The 21313-nt window shown below is 36.2% G+C and overlaps 2 protein-coding genes across 2 annotated transcripts in view; both read left to right on the forward strand.

Moving 5' to 3' along the window:
* The window catches only part of LOC118746189 (putative cyclin-dependent serine/threonine-protein kinase DDB_G0272797/DDB_G0274007), an 89594-nt gene extending 76602 nt beyond the window's left edge, over positions 1-12992 (forward strand). Inside the window, exons 3-4 of the mRNA XM_036479996.1 lie at positions 9121-9636; positions 12394-12992. Of these exons, the coding sequence (XP_036335889.1) occupies positions 9121-9636; positions 12394-12411 (534 nt within the window). The 3' untranslated portion in view covers positions 12412-12992. The remainder of the gene's footprint in view (positions 1-9120; positions 9637-12393) is intronic.
* LOC118746567 overlaps positions 1-18230 on the forward strand; it is a 545514-nt gene extending 527284 nt beyond the window's left edge. The window contains exons 5-7 of the mRNA XM_036480410.1: positions 12899-13436; positions 13507-13634; positions 15960-18230. Coding sequence (XP_036336303.1) covers positions 12899-13436; positions 13507-13634; positions 15960-16049 — 756 coding nt within the window. The 3' untranslated portion in view covers positions 16050-18230. The remainder of the gene's footprint in view (positions 1-12898; positions 13437-13506; positions 13635-15959) is intronic.
* Positions 18231-21313: the final 3083 nt, after the last annotated feature.

Here is a 21313-nt window from a genome sequence, read left to right on the forward strand (position 1 = left end):
GAATGAACTGTTATGCCGAGCATTTTACATAGTATATACATACATACATCCTTATTGTATGTATGTTGTCACGCACACAAACACCAGAAAAGGGCACCTTTTGCATTGTTGTGGAAAATTTGTCAGTTGAAAAGGGTCGTAGTAGGTGTGTTGTCAGCCGCCACAGCGCCGCATGAAGGCATCGACACCAACAGCGCGCATGCTAAAATGTCAGGCATGAATGGCGGCGGTCGTCTTAACCAGCCTCACACAATGCCACGCTACACTGCATTGCCGCATGGAGCGCACATAAAATATATTGCACAACCAAAATGGCAATTGCACCATGCCAGCACCAGCGCCAAAAACGATGCCTCTTTGGCCAATTTTTCCCCATTTTATTGTTTGTAATCATAATTTTCGATCAAGAAAAATTGTGTAATAACAGTTCATGTAACAATAATAATAACAACAATAACAATGGCAAAATAATGCAAGCACGTAAAAACAAGTGTAGTGAAAATGTGGCACACAAATACACACATACATACATACATATGTGCATAAGTGCGAGTAGAAATAAAATGTTTGAAAAATAGATAAAATAAAAAACACTAAAGAATTACAAAAAAAAAACTTGCAGCAAAGCAAAAATCGGTATGCAGACAAGTATAGCAGGCTGGCGATGCGCACGTGTGTCAGCAATGTAAACAACAAAAGTGGTTACAAACTAATATGAAATAAAATGTCAAAAAAAACTTTGTACTATTCGCGTTTTTGGCCACCACTACATATAAGAAAACAAACATTTTTGGCAAGACAAACACTGTAGGTTTGCAGCAAATAGTCAATGGTTTAAGAGTCAAGACATTGGCATTGTCTGTGCAGTGCCGTTGTAGCAGTCTGAGAAATTTTACTTAAAAATTTTTTTTTTTTGTTGGCTTTCTTCATAACAGGCGGTTTGGCACATCACGTTATATGTATACACGCCTTCATATAAGCATACAATTATATTTTTACTCCATACGATTTACTTCTTATTTTGTCAGTTTGTCATCTGAAATTTACTTCTGCAATTTTTGTACTATATTTCCATCTCGAAAGTTTTTCCTTTATAGCTAACGGAAATGTTTGTTTTCGCTGCAGATGAGCCGCATGCATACCAATACTTACATTTGCATGTAAGACAAGCTATATAAATACCCTTTGAAAATCGCAATAATTTTTGCATTTACAAAAAACCCTATGCTTAGTAACCAGCTCCTAAGAAATCTGTCATTATTTCGTTAATGCGTCCAAGGAATTTCGACATTTGATATTTTGCAGCCTGTTGTCTCACACTCTTTCCTCACGAAATTGCAAATTTCTTAGCCATTTCGTGTGCGTATATTTATATGGCTTTTAGCGTCGCGAACGCTGGACATCTTCAAGGTAACTGCGACATAATGATTGGACTCTGACCCGTTAAAACCCCCACCAAGGGTGAGAGCTGCGGCTTTGTAAGTGTGAGGAGTGCCTTCGACCGCTCCCCTCTCTACCCTCGGCCAGAAGGACCTTGCAATCGCGCATGTCCTGGTTTTCGCCCTGATATAGCTGAGCTTACATGAGGTCCATCTATGCAAGAGTTTACCTCCAACGCGCTTGGCTACCGGAACAAATGCTGTGCTCGCACTCCTGAGCAGTGACTCCACCGCCTTCTTAATAGCAGCCACTTCCTGCACCCTGAAATACAATGCATTAGTCCGGAAGCCTAAACTTAGTGCTGTAGGAAAACTCTCGGCAGAAGAGAAGTCCAGCAACCCTTTCGTCTAGTTTCGTTTCTTCCATGAAGTTCACCCAACCCCCTCCCTCCTTCTCCCTTGAGGGAAAATGGGCAGAGAAGAAGCTCCTAGGAGCCATTTCGGTGGCGCAGTAATCCGTGTGATCAGGGATGAAATCGAAACCCCCTTGAGCTCCAGAGTATACAGTCCTTAAGTCGGTGAAGCAATCGATTTCCCTGAGTCGACAAGCTGTTCGGGCTGCGGCAGTTTCGCCTGCACTACGTTCAGCATTAGGTTAAATGCCAATATATGTATGCCCACTAATACCAATTAAAGCGTCCCGTTGTACGTGCTCCAACTGCTTAGCTAATGTAGTCTCTTCAAGTGAGTTCCACCAGACTAGGTCTACATAAAAAACAATAGGTTTGACTATTGTTCCTTCCATGCCCTTTCCTCCATGTTTGGTCTCCACGACAGCTTCCTGTCAACCTTATCAGAAAGTTGTAAACATCGTAACCATGTTAAGATACCATTCGGTCAGTCCATAAAGCGTATTCAAGTATTTATCTTTAACTATGATACTGAATTTAACCCCAAGCTTATCCGACGACTTAACTATTGCCTCCGGCAGGATGTTATTAAAAGTCCCCTCGATTTCGAGGAAGGCTCCTGCCGCAAAGTTTTTTGGAGTGAAGGCTTTTTCTATCCACCCTCACAATTGTGTGCGAATATTATTCTGAGCCGTTGCAACGCGCTGGTATGATTCGACATTGATTTGAGGAAGAAAAATGTCAACTTCGATCAATTCAATGAATGGGTGCCCACGTATGCGGTCGCAGTGGCCAAATTGCGTATAGGTTACGAATTGCTCCTTCATTCAGCATATTCTCAAAATTACATTTTATTCAAAAAGTCACTGAGCAAAGGAATTTTTTTCAGTTCAACATTTTTTTAAAATGTATTAGCTTATACCTGTTTATATAAACTTTAGTCTGGTTGTCGGCAAAATTATACTAAGAGAAACTTAAACTTCAACCACGTACAAATTTTTTGGCGAAGGGTATAAGGTATTTACATACTTACATAAATATGTCTTACGTATTTGTATGCAAGTAAAAATTTGTTCCTTAAAAGCAGTATTCTACTTGACTGTACGTATGAAGCTGTCGGTAATGGTTGCCTCAAAAAGAAACCAAACAAAAGAGCAAAGAATTTTTATGCGCCTTCACGTCGTAAAACGTTACAAAAGTCACATAAAATCAAATACGCATAAATGCGCAAACACACGTGCAAAATTCCTTATACTTACCCTGCAAAAAAATGTGCGACTAATCTCTAAAGAGAGTATTCCGAGATTACTCTCAATCGGGTACAATTGGGCATTAATTAGTCGCAACTTGTCTCATACGGGTCAATTAGTCTCGACTCATCCCTTATGGGTATAATTGGATATCAATTATTCCCCAACTCATCTCTAACGGGTACTATTAACGATTTAATGATATGTACGCTCTTAGTCAACGAAATTTCATGTGCGGCGTTGGCACACAGAGAGAGTATTCGCCTAACCAAACTGAGCAGCCCGGTTCGAATCTCATCTGGCGCAAATTTTTATTTTTATTTTTTAAAAGTGACTAGTCGCCTTTTATACCCTTTCGGGTATAAAGGTGAACAATTAGTCTCTTCATAGGACATGCTCGAACAAAAGCGAACAGTTCATTCCTTCCTTTGCGATTGCTCCCGGAGTCATCCCGGATTAGTCCCATTTTTTGCAGGGTATGTAGGTACATAGGTGCTACGCTTACTGTAGCAAACACATTTTCTTATTTTTGTGCATTTCATACAAACACTCGAGCCTATTTACATCAGCGAGCTTTGAGATCGTTATCTGGGCGAGTAATAAACGACATTTTTTTTTACATTCAGCCAGTTAATAATGGGGAACTTTACACTAGAGAGTAGGTGATAAAAATACTGTCTTTTAAGATTTGCAATGATGGTAATTTTTTATATGACTCAATTACGAAGGGGAGTATGTATGTATGTAAATATGTAAAGGAGTACAAGTAGACACACTCTATGTTGAAGATACTTGAAGCTGTTGAAGAAAATTAAAGTTTAGTTTGTTTCAAAAATATTTCTGTAAAATAGTTAATAGATGTGTTCTCTTAGACTATATTATACACCTAACTGAGCTGAAAGAGGTGCGTAGAAAAAGCCTATTATACGTGCAAGGGGTTACTTACACAATTGCCCCCTTCAAGCGAGTGGCAGATGGAGACTCGTACCCATAACCGAGAGAGTAGCTAATTACTTTCAAATTACTTTTTTTGATACCTACTTGGATCGCAGTAAAAAGTATCGAGTACAAAAATACTTGGTAAATTGAGAAAAGTATCGAGTATGTACTTGGATTTACTTGTATCGATTTATCCCTACCAATAATGCGTTGCATATGTATTCTCGTGCCTATGATTTAATGATGCAGCGGCGTGATCAACTCTAATCTTCTATCTTCAAGTAAAAAATAAACGACTGAACTGCCTTTATTCCTCTTGAGATCATCCACTAGAAACGCATATTATTTTGGCTTTCTTAAAGTCTTGAAGAAATGCTTTCTTCGATATCCTAAATATGATTGCTAACTAACAATTTTGGGAAAATAGTTACTATAAAATGACCTTTAATGTGTATTCTTATTCCCTTGCAAATATGTATGCCTTTTAATAAAGAATACGCTTGACTCGAATTGAAAGTCTCTCGTCATGTTTAATTAGTCAATCGCCTACATACACATATATATCTGTATGTAAATATGTTTTTATATGTATGCACAGCAACAAACTATTTTGGTTGCCCATGTTTTCACATAATTTTCCTTTAAACAGTCTCGCTACGCTTTTCCTTTATTTGTTTTTACCATTAAAAAGTTTCATGCCGCACGCGAACATAAATTGAGTTAAACTTAACAACCACAATAACAAAGAAAATTATGCCAATCAACATAATATCCTTTTGTTTTATTTTTTGCAACATGCATACATATATACATTCATAATAATTTAAATAGTAAGTGCCGATAAAATATTTTGATAATTGGAAATTGTTTATCAAATGGAGCAATGTAAAAAGGGAAATTGGAGTAAAAATAAAAAAAAACTCTCCAAATATTGGCGCTCACATTTTTGTTATGTGTTGAACTGAGCTTCTCCAATTCTCGGTGTTAGTATTGATGTTATTACACAAATGAAGGTAGCTAGAGTCTTACGCCGACTTCGAAACGCTAATGGCTTTTATGAGAAGTTTTTTCATGCAAGAATTACACTCCGAGGTGGCCATTGCCTGCCGACCGCTAATAGAAAAAATTATTTTATCTGTCAAGGTCCTACCGGGTCGAAGTCAGCACCTCTAATCATTCGGCTAGCGAGTACGGCATATGTGCGTCCTTAAATGAAAGGAAAGAAACGCAAAGCGGATGGCTTGCCTACCACAGACCGCGGTTAGACGTAAACTTGTTCCATAGTTAACAAGGAGTCTTTCGCAGAGATCTGTCTATCGAATAAGTAGGCGTGCCAGCAATAGGTTTTATTTATACCATTCGCTCGTCGCCTCGATACGGCATCACACTCAAGGAGCGGTGTCTCTTTCGTTGAGTCGTAAACACGACAGCGAACATTCCCAGACCAGATTCCCAATTTATGTAGATGTCCTCTTGGCCTGCAGTGCCCCGTGATGATGCCTGTAATGATCCTTAGTTTCACTTTAGTGAGGTTAATTAGAAATTTGTATCTTATAAGATTGTACTCCCAGTAAGCTTTTGGCTTGGCGAAGTCCTGTTGTATTATGCCAGTGTCGTTTCTCTCCTATTTATTGTTCCTTTCCTGGGCTCTTTTTTAATCATGTTTGGGCCTATTACAAGGAATGGCTCGCTGCCTATTTGAGCTAAGGGCGCCGCTATCCTAGCTAAACCGCTAGTAATCACAGTAGCTGGATTTTGTTGTGTTCAGCAAACCCATTGAGGTTCTCAATGCACTCAAGGATTAGAGATAATTTAACCTCAATTAGTTGCCTGACTGTCGCTAGGGATTAGAATTCTTTCATTGCGATAACCTCTACGTAAAATAATCTCTGCATATCAATTGATGGACTTCCGTTTAGAAGATGGACTAATTTTGGGGCCGTAAATACCTGTTCCAATGTCTTCTAGGGTTTTGGAGTTTTCAGTGTACCACTGCAAGGTGCTGGCCAGTGCATGCACCTCCATAACGGATTACTGCAGAGAAAAAGGGCTGATGGGAGCTGGGAGCGGAGCTTCTACATATTCCAAGTCGAAAGGACGTTACCTCTACCTTTAATGACAGTATTCCCAATTTTACATGCCCGCGACTGTGACATCACTTCATAAACGAATCAGGAAGAAGAAAGAGGGAAAACCTAGCACCGACCGCCATTTCAAAAAAATAATGAGAGTTGTGTTCACCTTCTTTTCCGACAGAAAATGAAGAAGTAAAGAAAAATTTAAGAAACGCTTAGCAAGAATAAATTAGACTCATGTATTCATGGCTTTTTTTGTATGGTAAAAAAGTTGTACTTGCAAAAACTACCTTTAATTAACACACGCCCCTTAAGATTACTGTTAGATCAAGACATAATAAACCGGCCGGAAATTCTCTAGGCGAGCCCCGGATTCCGTCTAGAGCCTGGCGGTATTTCCGTAACTGAGATTTTCTCGACAGTGCCAAAACAGGTTCTGGAAATCCCTTCTACAGATAATCAATTCCGTCGCTTTATAGATTTTCTTAACAATTTCCTCACCCAATGGAATCTGGGCAGGCCCTCGCATACAAAAATTAATCAGAGATAATCCCTTCTGATGCTGAACAGATTCTCCCAACAAAGGTTGCCTGGACTGGCACTACCACGCAATAGGCATCATGCTTAAAAAGCGAGCTTAAGCTCAGACTCATTTTTTGCACCATCCAAGTGAGCTGTGGTGTAGTGGTAAGCAGTGCGCGCTTCCACTCATCAACACCTGGGTTCAAGCCCTGGTCAAAGCAACATCCCAAAAAAATATTGAAAAAAGGTTTTTTCTTAACAGCGGTCGTCCCTCGGCAGGCAATGGCAAACCTCCGAGTGTATTTCTGCCATGAAAAACAGTTTCTCATAAAAATACAATCGCCATTCGGAGTCGGCGTAAAACTGTAGGTCCCTCCGCTTTGTGTGACAATATCAAAGTGCACGCCACAAATTTGAGGAGAAGCTCGGCCAAACGCTAACATATGTGTAAGCGCCAATCTATTATTATTATTAAGTGAGCTCAAACTCAAGAATTTGTACTGAAAATCGAGACAGATTTTCTTTAGTGCGTTGACATTGGCTGTGCCAGGACAGTGTCTGTTATGCGACAGCCTTAAAAAAGTTCATCTTCTTAGAGCCTGGAGGTAATCACTTTTGGTGTTGGGAAGATTTCCTTGACTGAGAAACTTTTTAGCAGTGCCTGGACTGGCTGTATCCTACAAAAACATACCTGGAGTAACCAATCCTGATTCTGTGTAATTTCTCAATGTCAATGGCAAAATAAATGCAAATTATATTGTTGTGTTTCAAAAAATTTATACAAATTGTGTAATTACGCGTGTAAAGATGTATTTATGTAGAAGAGCTGCACTTCACACATTTTTATTAAATTTAAAAAAGTACGCCACTTGACATACTCATGCAAGTGTGTGCATATATGTATGTACATAAGTATGTATGTACATATACATATATGAACGTAAATTAATTAAGATCTTCTTCCTGGCATTTGTTTGATAATTCAATTATGCATTTTAGCTGCCGCCTAAAAGTGCACTAAAGTTCATATAATCCTCACTTAACCGCTACAACGTGAAGCTAATTATGCAATTCAAGTTTTTTAAACCAAGCCAAACACGCGCTCACATACATGCATTCACAATACAAACGTACACATATGTAAGGCAAAAAAATGAATGCATTAAATTGCAGGCTATTAAAATCATAAACTATTGTTAACTCTAATTTAATTGTGCGAAGCGTCAAAGCGTTGCATTGGCTAGTGAACTCACAAGAGAATTGTTGCGCTGCGTGTTCTCGGCACGGGAGCACACAATGGATTTGTACCAAGGTTAGGACTCCACTACGATCGTAGTAGATTTACTATGATTTTTGAGGAAAATTTCAAATTTACAACGCTACTCTGCTTTATCCACGATCTACTACGTTTTTTATGTCTTGCTTTTTAAAACTTGCAAATGCATTTTGTTTCAATAAAAGTATGCAACTCTGATTATTCTTAATGTATGATACAAATAATTTATTCAAGAAAATTTAACTAAATTTTGGTACGAGTATTACTCTGTATATTTGTAAAAAAAAAAAACATATTGTTTCGAAACGGAACAACTATCATAATTTCTTCTCTGTATTAATGATTGGAAGGTAATTTTAAGGATTAGTTTTGCCACTCGTTCCGTTATATTATACTACACTTGTTTGTAATAGATAGATGACATCATCATCCAACATTAATTTGGTTCTATATTTCGGTCGACGAAGGATTATCTTACACCGACACATAAAAAAAATTGTCTCTGTATTTAAAAAAAAAGTATAGTTGCACGGACACAATTGAAAGATATTGGGCCGTATGCATAAAACCTAAGCAAATGCTTTTTCTTAGAACTTCAGACCTTTTACTTGAGTTCAAATAAAATAAAGTGAAAGGTATGAAATTTTAAGAAAAAGCAATTGCTTAGTTTTTATGCATACGGCCAATCGTTATGAATTTTTTTATAATATGAAAACCAATATCTTTGAATTATGACCAGAAAACTAGGGATATAAAAAAATCTACTACAGTTTGGTTTTCTGCTCCGACTTTTCACCCCATTTACGCCGATTTTGGCTTGCCGTAGTTCTAACCCTTATTTGTAGCACGTGTGTATGGCAAACAGATGAATGTCGTTTCTCTTTTTTTAGAGCAATTACTGTAATTATTGCATATAAAAATTGCTTTTTTCATACGTAATTGCTTGCCTATAGAAAAAGTATGTTAAGTTTGCAGCAACGTAATGGTAATAGGATAAGGGTATAATGAAGTGCTGACATGTGTGTGTTTTAGTGGGAGTCTGTCACAATAAATAATTTGACGTAGGCAAAATCAAATATTCAGTATTTAGTTTTGGAAGTGAAAAAAATTTAGTATCTATAATTACATTTCAGGGCAAATAATAATATTACTTTAGCCTACAAATAACAAACAAAAAAAAATTTTAAATATTCTATGCCTCTATGCTAAGTACCTTCGCACAATTTGCCACTTTCTGCTGTTGCAATTATGTAAATGGCATTCTTTTAGGGTCCAATTTATAATAACGTGGCTCGGCCAGTCCGTCAAAATTCACCTCAACCCTACCAACAGCAACAACAACAACAACCACTACAACAAGTTTATCAACAATCCCCAACACAACAGCAAAACCAATCACCATACCAACAACACTATGAACCAACCCAACAGCCCATACAATACACTCAAGCCCAATTTAATCGCCAGCCTTCACGTGAGCCTTCTGCTCCACAACACGGACAGCACGTAAATGAACCCTATGAACAACAGCACCAACAACAACAACAACCGGTACAACAGTATCAAAACCAACCCCAAAATTATCCTCATGATCAGCAATATCCGCAACAACCACAAGAACAACAATATGAACCTAATTCCGCATCTGGTTGGAAACCAATTCGTGCCCCAGTGGCAAAAGCTCATAGCGAATTTCGTGCAAGCCCTGTGAATGACGGTAACGCTGAGCCATTTTATCCGAGCTATGGTCAACAACAGCAACACCAACAACAGCTAGCTCCTCAGGTACAGCCACAAGTGTGCCTAAGTAGATAGTACATACATACATACTTACTTATGTATAAATTAAATACGCACGTGAATTATGTATTTTAGTAGTAGAACGCCGTTGCTTTACTTTCACTTTCCTATTAGTTAAGCTGCCTCGTATAAATGCAGTCGCTAGCCTTGGCAAATTACTTTTGTCGCCAGGTAAAAGCTCAAAGCGCCCTGCACTGATTACGCAAACAAGCTTTATTAGTAGTAATATGTAGTACATGTGCAAGTAGTTTTAAAAATATTAGCTAAAATACATAAAAGTAAAATATTCCCACGAAAGTCCATTTGAGTGTAGAGCAGTTGATTATTAGAAGCTTAAGGTATGGCTTAAGTGCGAGTGACTAAATTGCGAGCTTAGCAGGTCGATGATGCAGGCTTGCGAAGTATAAATTTGGACTTTGTCCTGCTTTCAGTTTTGACTCGTATAAATCGAATTTCTCGTAAAAAATTGCATGTTAATCTTAATTGCAGATCATTTACATAAGGCGGCAACAGTAGCACTGTTTAAAGGCCTCACTTCCTCCATAGTGTTTTTACTATTTTTTGTTACAACGCAACAATTACATGAAATCTGAGTTGAAAAATATTGTAGCTACGATCTTTCCAGCGGTTTGCGCCATCCTCAACTTAGGCAGTGCTTCATCTTTCGTATGCTACTGTAGATATAGACCAAGACCGATAGAATACAAGATTGCGTTGATTGATGTGAAGTTCGAGAGAATAACGTGAATATGACGTCATCGCAGGTTTGCCGGTGGCGAGAGCTGAGAGAGATCTCTCAGTATGTATATGTTTTGTATACGTATATGTATATGTATATTACAGAGGCAATACATAAATCACGATACAAAAGGTTTCTCTCCAATTAACTTATTTATTCGGCGACATTTGATACCTTAATGAATCGATTTGACTAAAACTAATGCAGAATATAAAGGTATTGAGTCAAAAAGTAGTATTTACTAGCTAAAATCCCCTACACTTTCCTTAATTTCACCAATCCTCGAACTTGGTTGTCCTCCTCTCGTACAAAAAAGGTTTTAATTAAGTAAAATCGCCTAAAAACTGGTAAGATAGGCCTAGAGATAGGCGCCACTTTCACTTAGTGATAGATATCGGGATCCGCGCACAATGGCCGAAGGGACTTTGTTTTACGCGAAAAAGATATATTTGAAAATTGTGACAAATTAGCTGAAACAGTGTCATTCCTATTCAGAACTGTCAAACGAAAAAGTATTTGCTGAGCAAGCCGTTGAACCCGTTTAATTCAACGAATACGATCGTTTTATGTTCGAAGGCGTTTTTAACAATTTTTTTATAGAAACTTTCAATTATGAGTACAATAAAAAATTAATCAAGTATTTGAACAATTTTAGCCTTAAAAAGTTTATTTAGTCGAAAAAGTGCCGAAATACTCACTATTTCTTTGTCACTCGGAAAAATCGTATTTTTTTTAAATAACTTTGGAAATTTTTCACGTAGAATATTCATATTAGAGGCAATGAACGTTGGCATCAAATACAACATATTTGTGAAGTTTCAAGAGGGCGCCATCAAAATTGAAAAAATATTTTCGTAATTTTTAAAGTTCACGATTTTAATTTCAATAATTTAAGATACTTCAAAATATTGAAACTAAACGGTGAAAATTTTCTTCTTGCTAGTGTAATAAAAGTAATGTGCCACCAAATGAAAAATAATTACATTGAGTAAGAGATGACTATGATTTGAGAAACTAGAATTCCATTTTTTTAATTTTTATTTGCACACTCAAAATTCATTCTAAAATTGTTATATATATGAACAAAGTAATATATCTGTGCATAAGGAATACTGTGTAGAAATCTTCCGCGCCAATCTTTACTAACTTTTAAATTATATGCCTTTTAAGATACGGCGTGCGAGTAAACGTGTTAAATGACTGCATATGGTGCTACGGGGCATATACGTAACATACACAACTACGGGTATATGAGCACGGGTGGTTATTTTTAGTTTTTTTAGTATATTTTCTTAAGATTTTATTTAAATACAATTTCGCGATGGAATCGTATTCTTTACGCAAAACGGAAGACAATGCATTGCCTAAGATAAGTGTACCACCATTTTCGAACATAAACACGTTTTTGTCGAAAAATGTAGCAACTCGTGAGATGTACTCATACATATGTGCGTTATGCGTAATTTTACATAAATTATTATTTTTTAATTTTTGAGAGTAGAGAAAATTTTGTAGCACATATTTGTTTAATGGAATGGTTTTTGCATTTTAAGAGTTTTCAAAAATCTTCTCTAGGCAATATTTATGCAGAATGTAAATAACTATTGTAACTATATATGTGCTTAGGTTAATAAGTGGGTAAATAAGTACTACAAACAAAGAACTCACATACTTGTATGTAGATTTTACGTTGACAAAGTATACATACTAACTTTTATATACTTAGTTTATACTTAACTGCACATACTTACTTTCAAAAAAAGTGCATTCTGTATATAAACATGTAAATATTAGTTCACGAGCTTTAAATAATTACTTAAATGCTGAATCGCATTGCACATTCACACATATATACATATATACATATATACATATAAACATAATTACTTACTTACAATCATACATCCACAACTTGTAAATATAACTTTTCATTATTTCTGATCCAATAAAGTTCTAATCATAGCTAACAAAAGCTTTTCTTTTTTATATCTCGCAAATTTCAGCTTACAAAACGCACATAAGCTCGCGCTGTTTACTCTACTTACAAACTTACATACATACATATTTACTAAGTTTTCTGCACCCTCTATCACATAAGTGCACAAACACTTTTCTAGTAAAATGTCTTAATTGTATCCTATTAATTGAAAATCTCATACAAATACAAAAATTTAACAAAACTTAGCTCCTCACACATTTTTGACTTTCTAATTGTTGTGTTTTCGTCTTTTCTCTTTCTCCCCACAACTATTTTGGACACTCACGCACTCTACCTCACACACTGTTCCAATCTATGTATGTTTGTTTATGTATTATGGTCCGTTGCATAATTATATATGTACGCACAAAAAACAACATAACCTCAAAATCTATAAAAAAAACGCACGCAACAATAAATCCCCTCAACCTTTATAAACGACAAACGACAACCGATACGAACCACGATGTTTTTTTACCAAAAATGGTGGCTTTAAATTTCAAACGAATTGAAAAACGAACACAAAATAGTATCGTGCCACATCATACGATCAATATCAACCTCAACCTCAACAATATCAGCCACATCAGGGCTCACAGCCTCCTTATAGCCAACAGCCCTACTATCAGCCGCCGCAGCAGCAGCCATCTTGGGCGCATAATCAGCCAATTCAGCAATATCAGACAGTGCAGGCGCCTTATCAACAGGCACCGTCTCAACAACAACAACAATATCAAGCGCCTCCTCCATCTAATTATCAATCGCAACCATATCATCAACAACAATATCAAGCACCTCCTCAACATCAACAACCACAACCCCAGCAATATTCGAATGTGCCACAATCCAATCAATATAATTCTTATTCACAGCCTCAACAACAACAACAACAACAACCACCCGTTGGCCAAGATCAGCCCGATCGTCGTACACCGGCTCAACAACAACCTCTGCCACAAGATTATCGCGGCGGCAGTCCTGGAATAATTACGTTGCGCAAGGAGGCGCCTGTAACGCAGAGGCCAGCACCGGTTTACAACTCACAACCAGCGGCCGTTAGCTTTCAAGGTAACCTGACCATTAATTTACTTACCAAACGCAATCGGCTAATTTTTTTTCTTTGTTTTGTTTCCACTAGGAGGCACCAACATGCGCGGTGACTTGAAGTGGCCACCACCGGAATACAAGGAAGCCGCGGTGCGGGAAAACGAAGAACGCCGCAAATTGGCTTTGGGACCGGTATGCCGCCCACGGAAAGTCAATCGCGTAAGTTTGTACCCTTATTATAAACTAGTAAAAAATTAAAAAAAAAATATCGACAATACGAGCCCTATTTAAAAAAAGAACTGTATATTGGTATAAATATATTTTTTTAAGTTTTTCAAAGCTGGCACTGGATGGCCGGCAGATTTTGGCTCAGGCGGTCTACGGTGGCTCAGGAAATTTTGAATCGTTTACTTCTATCTCTCATCCCGAACACCTATTCATATATGACTTCTTCATATACGCCATCATTGCAGGATTGTCCGATTGTTGCGGATTTGTTAAACATCAAAATTTCTTTAATTCGTTTCTTATTTAGTGTCGGTCGTAAGATCCTGGAAACTTCACAGTTGTATCGGGTATTCCATGCGCCATTTGCTACGACTGTGCTATACTCGGTGTTTGTAAGGAGTCATCTTCCTCGCTGGTTTTCATTTTCGAACCTTTTTTAGGAATCTCATCGGCTATTGCAATGCGACATTTCCGAACTATCTGTGATTTAACTACTTTGTATCCTAACATTTTCAATGGCACTTGGCTGTCTTTGAATATATTAATTTTCCCTGTTAGAAACTTTCTATTCCGTTGAGACAAGCAGCAATCTTCTCTATGGCGCAAATGTCTCCGAATAGCGACCCTTGCCAACCGTCTTTTTCCATCACAATTTCCCATCGGTAGACCAGTATTCCATCCCTTTCCAGTTGCATATCCAATAGGAGTCCTGAATGAGGAGCATGCGAGGATCTGTGTACTTCCGTTTATTTTTTGATTAATACTTTTATCCAGCGCTTTCCACCAAGCTAGAATTATGATCTGTCAGAAGACTATGGTGCACATACCGTTAATGACATGAGTTGACAGTCCCCAGCTTTTCTCAAATCCTATTACTTATACGTTGCTTTTTGTCTCCTCAATATACGCATTCAAGTAATTTTGGAGCCAAGGATAACGTAAAAGTCTTAGCCTCCGATGAAAGGTTCAAGTAAGTTACATCTGGTCTTACTATAGAAAATTCAGGGATCGTTATTTTTCTTATACACAAGGCAGGTTAAGTTTTGGAAGGGAGAACTCCGCGCCTATCTTATCTGGTCTGTGGTGAATTAACCCGGTCTAAAGCCACACTTATAAAGCCCAACCAATTCCTTTTAACCTCCCACACATTACGCTCGATAAAACCTTATATTCGATGTTCAGCAGTCTGATCCCGAGGTGGTTTGGCCCACATGGCAGGATCGCCTTTCTTGTGCACACTTAAAGTGAAGTCGTTAGCCATGCATTCAAGCGACCATTTTCTTCAAATTAGTTCATGCACGCACCATAACAACTCCCGCCGTACTTAAAATAATTTTCCCTCCGTAATTTAAGTATGTTCTGCACACCGGTAACTAGGTAACCATGGCTGTTCTAACAGGAGTTTGTCTTGGTTTTAAACCCTTCCTTAATTCGCACAACTCTCTGGTAAAGTTTTCGGGCGTTTTTCCTCTCACCAACGTCTCAATCTCTGCGCAGTCCCGTATTTCGGCCTCCCTCTTCTTATTACGGCAAATCCATCTCGCTTCGAGTCACCTTCCCTTTCAAGAATGCTTGCATTCCAGGTGCATACCCTCAAATCATAATCCATTGAACGTTTGCCGGGTCGTCATCAAGAGAAAAGGGCAAAATTTTGTTTTTACTTTTTGGGTCTCAGTATCAAAGCCAGTTTCATGTGAGGATGAGACAAAATATACTAGGGTTCTTAGGCATTATTTAGGGGTTTCGTCTCTTTGAACATACATAGTCCGATGTCTGGACCTTGACAATCTTATTGAGGTAACTTATCAGCAGCACTACTTGTCGACAGCTAAAATAGACGACATTTTCTTATATACGTAGGATCACCCAAGGGAGGGATTTCAGGTTTAAGAATCCACCATCACCTATCCCTAAAATGGTGAAATACAAAAATACAACTTTTGATGACATTTTCAAATCATCAAATATTTTGAAAGTTCGAAAATTTTATGAATTCTTCATGATCTGGTTAAAATATGCTTTTTTATGAATACTGAAGATACTTTTGATGTGTGAAATTTTTTGAAATTTATCAATTTATGTTCTTTGAAACTTATAAGTTCAGAAATATGATCGAGAGGATTAAGATATGGGGGCAGTCTACCAACTTTCGTGGCTGAACCAGAAACAATATTTGAAAAATCTGTGACTTGCTCTTAACAATTTTTCTTTTAATTGCTATAAATACTAATCAGATCCAGTTATGTATTTATAAAACTCATATTTTACTATTTAAAATACTAGTAAATAACATTATCTTGATCGATCTTTCTACAGGACTATACATCGTTCTTTTCTAAAAATGCACTGAACAGCTACTATCCCAGCTACAAAGTACCACCAGGTACACAGCATATGTTGGCCTAAAAAATATGGAATACACAGCTGGAATGAAAGACCCTGCAAGCAAAGGAAAAACACAAATAAAACAAAATAAAAAATATATTACAATGAAAAAATACCACAAAAAAATATATGAAAGAGAGAAAAATAACGAACAAAAAAATGTTACTAATTGTACATTTTAACGAAATGAAAGAAACATCAACTAATCACGAACTAACCAAAAATAAAGCCCTCAATGGGTAGATAACAAATTATAGAATTTTATTTATTATTTACTTATATTAATTATGAAGCATAAAAAATTAAAAAAAAAACTACGCCAAATATAAACTAACGAATTTTGTTCTCAAATCTGTACATTATGAAACAAGGAGACGAAAGAAGAAAAAAATAGATCCCTTAAGGAATAAACCCAATGCTATGGAGTGAGTAGAAATCTCAGAGGAGCTCTACGGCTGTACGGCTGTGCTCAACGAAGCTGGGGTACGTTAAAAACTGCAAATTGATACACGGTACTTGACACCTACAACAACTACGCGTGCCACGGATTCAATGAAACACAAGCTGTAATAGCGGTAATGAACTGCCATTGCACTTTTATTTTGTATAGTTAAAAAGTTTTTATTATTTAAAATGTTTTTATTTCTTCCTTTTTTATTTTACAACACGAATGTGGTGAATTTTTTGGATTGCCAGCATTTACATGTACGAAAGTAAGTTTAATGCTGGCGGAAAAAATTGAAATTTTTTTTAAACTTAGATATAGGAAAAACCAAACGACGTCCACTCGATGTAAATTAGTTTTGTATACATAAATACTTGGAAGCTTGCGGAGGTGAGTACGCTCACTTTTGTAGGTGAAAAACGTACAAGCGCGTTCTTGCAAAATCGGAACGCAAAAAAAATGAGTTTTCAAATTCAAATTTTTAATTCAGCTGGTACTCTTAATACCAATTAAAACTCGAAAGAGGAAAATATCACAACTTTAAACTGAAAACTAAAGAAATTTAAAAAAAATAAAATCTTTGTTGCGAACTTTGGCTTACCGAACTATGGTTTTAAGTGATTTTGACACAACGGATAATTTTTTAATGCTAACAACTTCTTGGAAAAGTAAAACCCTCTGAAGTTGTGTTTTACTTTGTTTTTTTTTTTTTTTAATTTGGTTCATGGTTTAATAAAATGTGAAAATATTTTATTTATTTTAATTTTAAACTTGTTATTGCATAATGAAAAAAAAATCTAAAAAAAAAATATAATAAATAATAATTAATATATTAAAAAATATATTGAATATTAGTTTTCTCCATTTATTATTAAGTAAAAAGAGCATACCTAGTAACTAGTAAAAGCAGCCGGTTCGACGAACAGCACCAGGTTGCCAACTTTAGTTCTTAAGCGTATTAAAGAAATAGAAAAAAAAAAAACATACTATACACATATGAATGTGTACATATATAGGGAAGCATATTCACAGGAGCAGCGTAAACTTACGCACGAGCTTTCACTTCTGCTTCTGTGTGTTTACAAACACTAAGCTATATTTACATATAAATACACAAAAATGTGAAAGCTATGTAACAATTTAGCTTATATACATACATAGCTATTGGATGCTATTAAGAAATATACTCAAACAATTAAACATCACCCAAAATTGAGCAAAAAAATTTTGAGCGAAAAAATATTTAGTTAGACAAAAAAAAACTTTGTCGGCACACTCATTGCATTAACGCCTTTTGTGCCTTTTGGCGTGGCTACCTACGGCAGGTGAGCGTACGCCCTGCAGACTGTAACTTTTTAACACCGAGGATGCCATTATAGCCTTTAGGGCCCGCCAGCTTGCCTTAAGTTTGCTACGCCCGATCGCACTTTTGAGCGTCTATACTGAACATGTAAATGAAATAAAGAATTTATAATATATTTTTTTTTTTCATAAATCCAACAATCTCACATACATATATATATTCAAATATGCACATCTTATGTGTGTATTTGTATTTTATAGTATGCACTCGAAACGAACTACCGGCAAATTCGTACTGGCTTTACGACTCGATTATGACAAAAAATATTTAATATTACTTTATTGCGAAAAACAAACATACATACATAAGTATGTATGAGAACACATAGCGAATGATTTATCTACATCCCCAAATCATTCAATATGAAAAACACGGAAAATCTCTAAAAAAAAAACAAAACAAATCAACGCACCAAATATGCGATAATCATAAAACTGTAAACACTATTACCCCAAAAATATACTTAAATAATATCAAATTGGTACTTTTAAACTTTGTAAAATTTGTTTCATAAAATATTTATAAAAATACAAAATAAAAATACAAAAAAATATATTACCTACATGAAAACTCATTAAACACTCTGTGGAGCATTGCTAATTTTGAAATCCTCTATTCTGAATTGCAATGCTTTGCAACACTGGCATAAATAACACCTAATTGCTTTTTAATAAACTTTAATTATCTGAATTCTCCACTTAACTGTACATTATAAACGATGTGATTAGTTGATGGATTAAGAAAGTACATAAATACATTAGCTTAAAATTCGATGAAGTTGAATAAATGTAAATTTGTACATCTCTCTGACCAACCGGAGAAATAAAAAATTATTTGCTTTTATTGTACATACATATATGGAATTGTTTAGTAGGTAAGTACGTTTGTATAGTGCATTTCGTAACTATAGCACATCGCCATTAAAACCGAATTAAATGCCTTATAAATGCAAACTGAAAACCAAATGCAATCTTTCATTACTCCCTATTCAAGTCATGGGTGATGCCAGCGAAGACGACCCCATGGACTTTAAGACAGTGATATGGTATTACAAGACTACATTTGTGGTTAAAAGTTATAAGCCCTCAAAGAAATGCGTATTGGATGTCCCAACATTTTTAACGTAACATACAAATAATAATAAAAAAATCCCGTTAATAAAAACACTAGCCAATTCCCGGTTACTTCGCGACGCTTGAAAAGAATTTTCGCGTTTGCCATTGCAAAAATAGCGTTGAAAGACAAAAGGGTTTGTAAAGTAAACGTTCTCAGTTTAGTTTGAAATGACTAAAGAGCCGAACCCTGCTCACATATGGGCCAAGAATAGTGGCCTCTGATACCATATGGAATACTAATCCATTTGGATGTCATGTCATTGGAGCTTTACCGATGGCCTTACTTCCGCCAGTGATATTTCTGTCAGACGTGCTTAATCTTCTTCTATGATCTTGTAATACAACATTGGTCTGATGATTCAACCTCCAGTCTTATGTCATGTAAGACAATAAAAACCCTTATAAGGACCCCCGCGGTTTCACACGATGAACAATTTTCCCTATTAGAAAGCAGGGTTATATAAAATGATTGAATGAATGGCACCGAAAAAACATATACCCGCTTTTTTTAATAAAAAAATATTTATAGGTCGCTAAAAGCGCTCTAAGTTTTATATGCATTTTACATGGGGAAAAACAAGGTTTCGTAGAAATGGTATAAAGTTCTTGGAAAATCAGTATTTTTTATCGGGAAACGTTGCTTCTCTTTAAGATACTGCCAATAATAATACCCCATTTTTTATTTTACCATAATTAAATACAAGCGATTTTTTATGGATCCCCATTAAATTTTTTAGGGTTTGAGGGGTCCTATAAGAAATAGTTAAAAATATAGAAAATGGTTAAATAAACAATTGGATAATATTATTGAAAACCTCCAAAACAGAAACAAAGCTTTCCGATCGAGAAATATTAATTCTCAAGAATGCTATACCGTTTCTACGAAAACTTGTTTTTTCCCCATAAAAAATACATGGAAAACTGTGAGTGCTTTGAGCGACCCCTGAATATTTTTTTGATTTCCAAATGAAAACTACTTTTTTCGGTATAGTACAATCCTAGAGGGTGAGGGTATTAAAATTCCGACTTTCTTTTTTTGGAGCTCCCCAATGTTTTGTAAAGCATTGTAATTGCTTTAACGAGTATTGTAAAGAGTTTTTACGGTATTAGCGAGTATTGTAAATTGTTTGTTGTACAATAAAGTTAATTGTACTACACTTTGGTCATCGTGAGCATTTATTTAACAATCCAGCGATACGAGCCGTAGGATTTGGGAAATCCCAGAAGGTTTCAAGGATAATCGTAACAATATATTAAGGAACCATCATAATATTAGGACTATTTTGGGATTTTAAAATTTTTGATATTTTCTTCCCCAACTTTGACTATCTTACTACTTACTGTTTCGAATAGAAAAAAGTTATAGCCGCTTTTGTGGGCAGAGGACTGAGACACGCTAAATGTATTTAATAGGTTTAAATTTAAGTTTCTCTTGTTACCGACTAATGACATGCTAAATAGTACCTGCTCCTGACATTATTTTATGTTACTTACCGGAATTTGGACTAGAGTCTATAACAAGGGCTATATCTATCAATTTTTTTTGTGAAGGATGGGTTTACCTGAAATAAAATATACATGAGTTGTTTGAAGAAAAATTTATTCATTTATTCATAAAATATGCTCAAATTGGCGACCTTCTACTCTAATACAAGCCCGGAACCTTTTAAGAAAATACGCTTTTACAGATTTTAAACTCAATTGGGCTATCTCAGCAGCAGCTCCATTTATTTCTTCCCTCAAATGCTCTTCGTTTTGAATTGTTTTTGAATAAATTTTGTCCTTAAGACAGCCCCAGTAGAAAAATTCTAATGGATTCAACCTGCCGATCGAGCGGGCCACGTGATTGGCCCGTATCGTCCAATCCATCGGCGAGGATAAGTTTCGTCTAAATAAGCTCTTACTTCACGCCCGTAGTGAGCAGGGCACCCGTCATTTTGCAGCCATAGTCTTCGCCGCAGGTTTAAGGGTACATCTGCTAACAGAGTTGGAAGCCGTTCCTGAAGGAACTCTAAATAACTGTAAGAGTTGAGCGTTGGCGGCAGTTCCACAGGTCCCAATATCTGACAATTAAAAATAACGCACCATAAATTTATTTTGTACCGGTACTGCGAACGATCTTCTCTCATTTCGTGAGGATTGTCTATCTGCCAACTGTGAAGGTTATGTAAATTAAAATAACCATCAAGTTTGCATGATGATTCATCGCTCCAAATTATTTTATTAAAAAAGTTGGGGTCTGATTCATGCATTCGCAACATTTCACGGCAAAATCTAACCCTCGACAGGTAATCTCTTTCTTGTAGAGCCTGAACACGTTGAATGTGGTAGGGATGAAATCGATGGTCTTTTAAAGCTTTGT

This window comes from Rhagoletis pomonella, unplaced genomic scaffold (assembly GCF_013731165.1).
Source record: "Rhagoletis pomonella isolate Grant_MI unplaced genomic scaffold, Rhpom_1.0 Rhpom_scaffold_00010, whole genome shotgun sequence".
In the NCBI taxonomy this organism is placed as follows: domain Eukaryota; kingdom Metazoa; phylum Arthropoda; class Insecta; order Diptera; family Tephritidae; genus Rhagoletis; species Rhagoletis pomonella.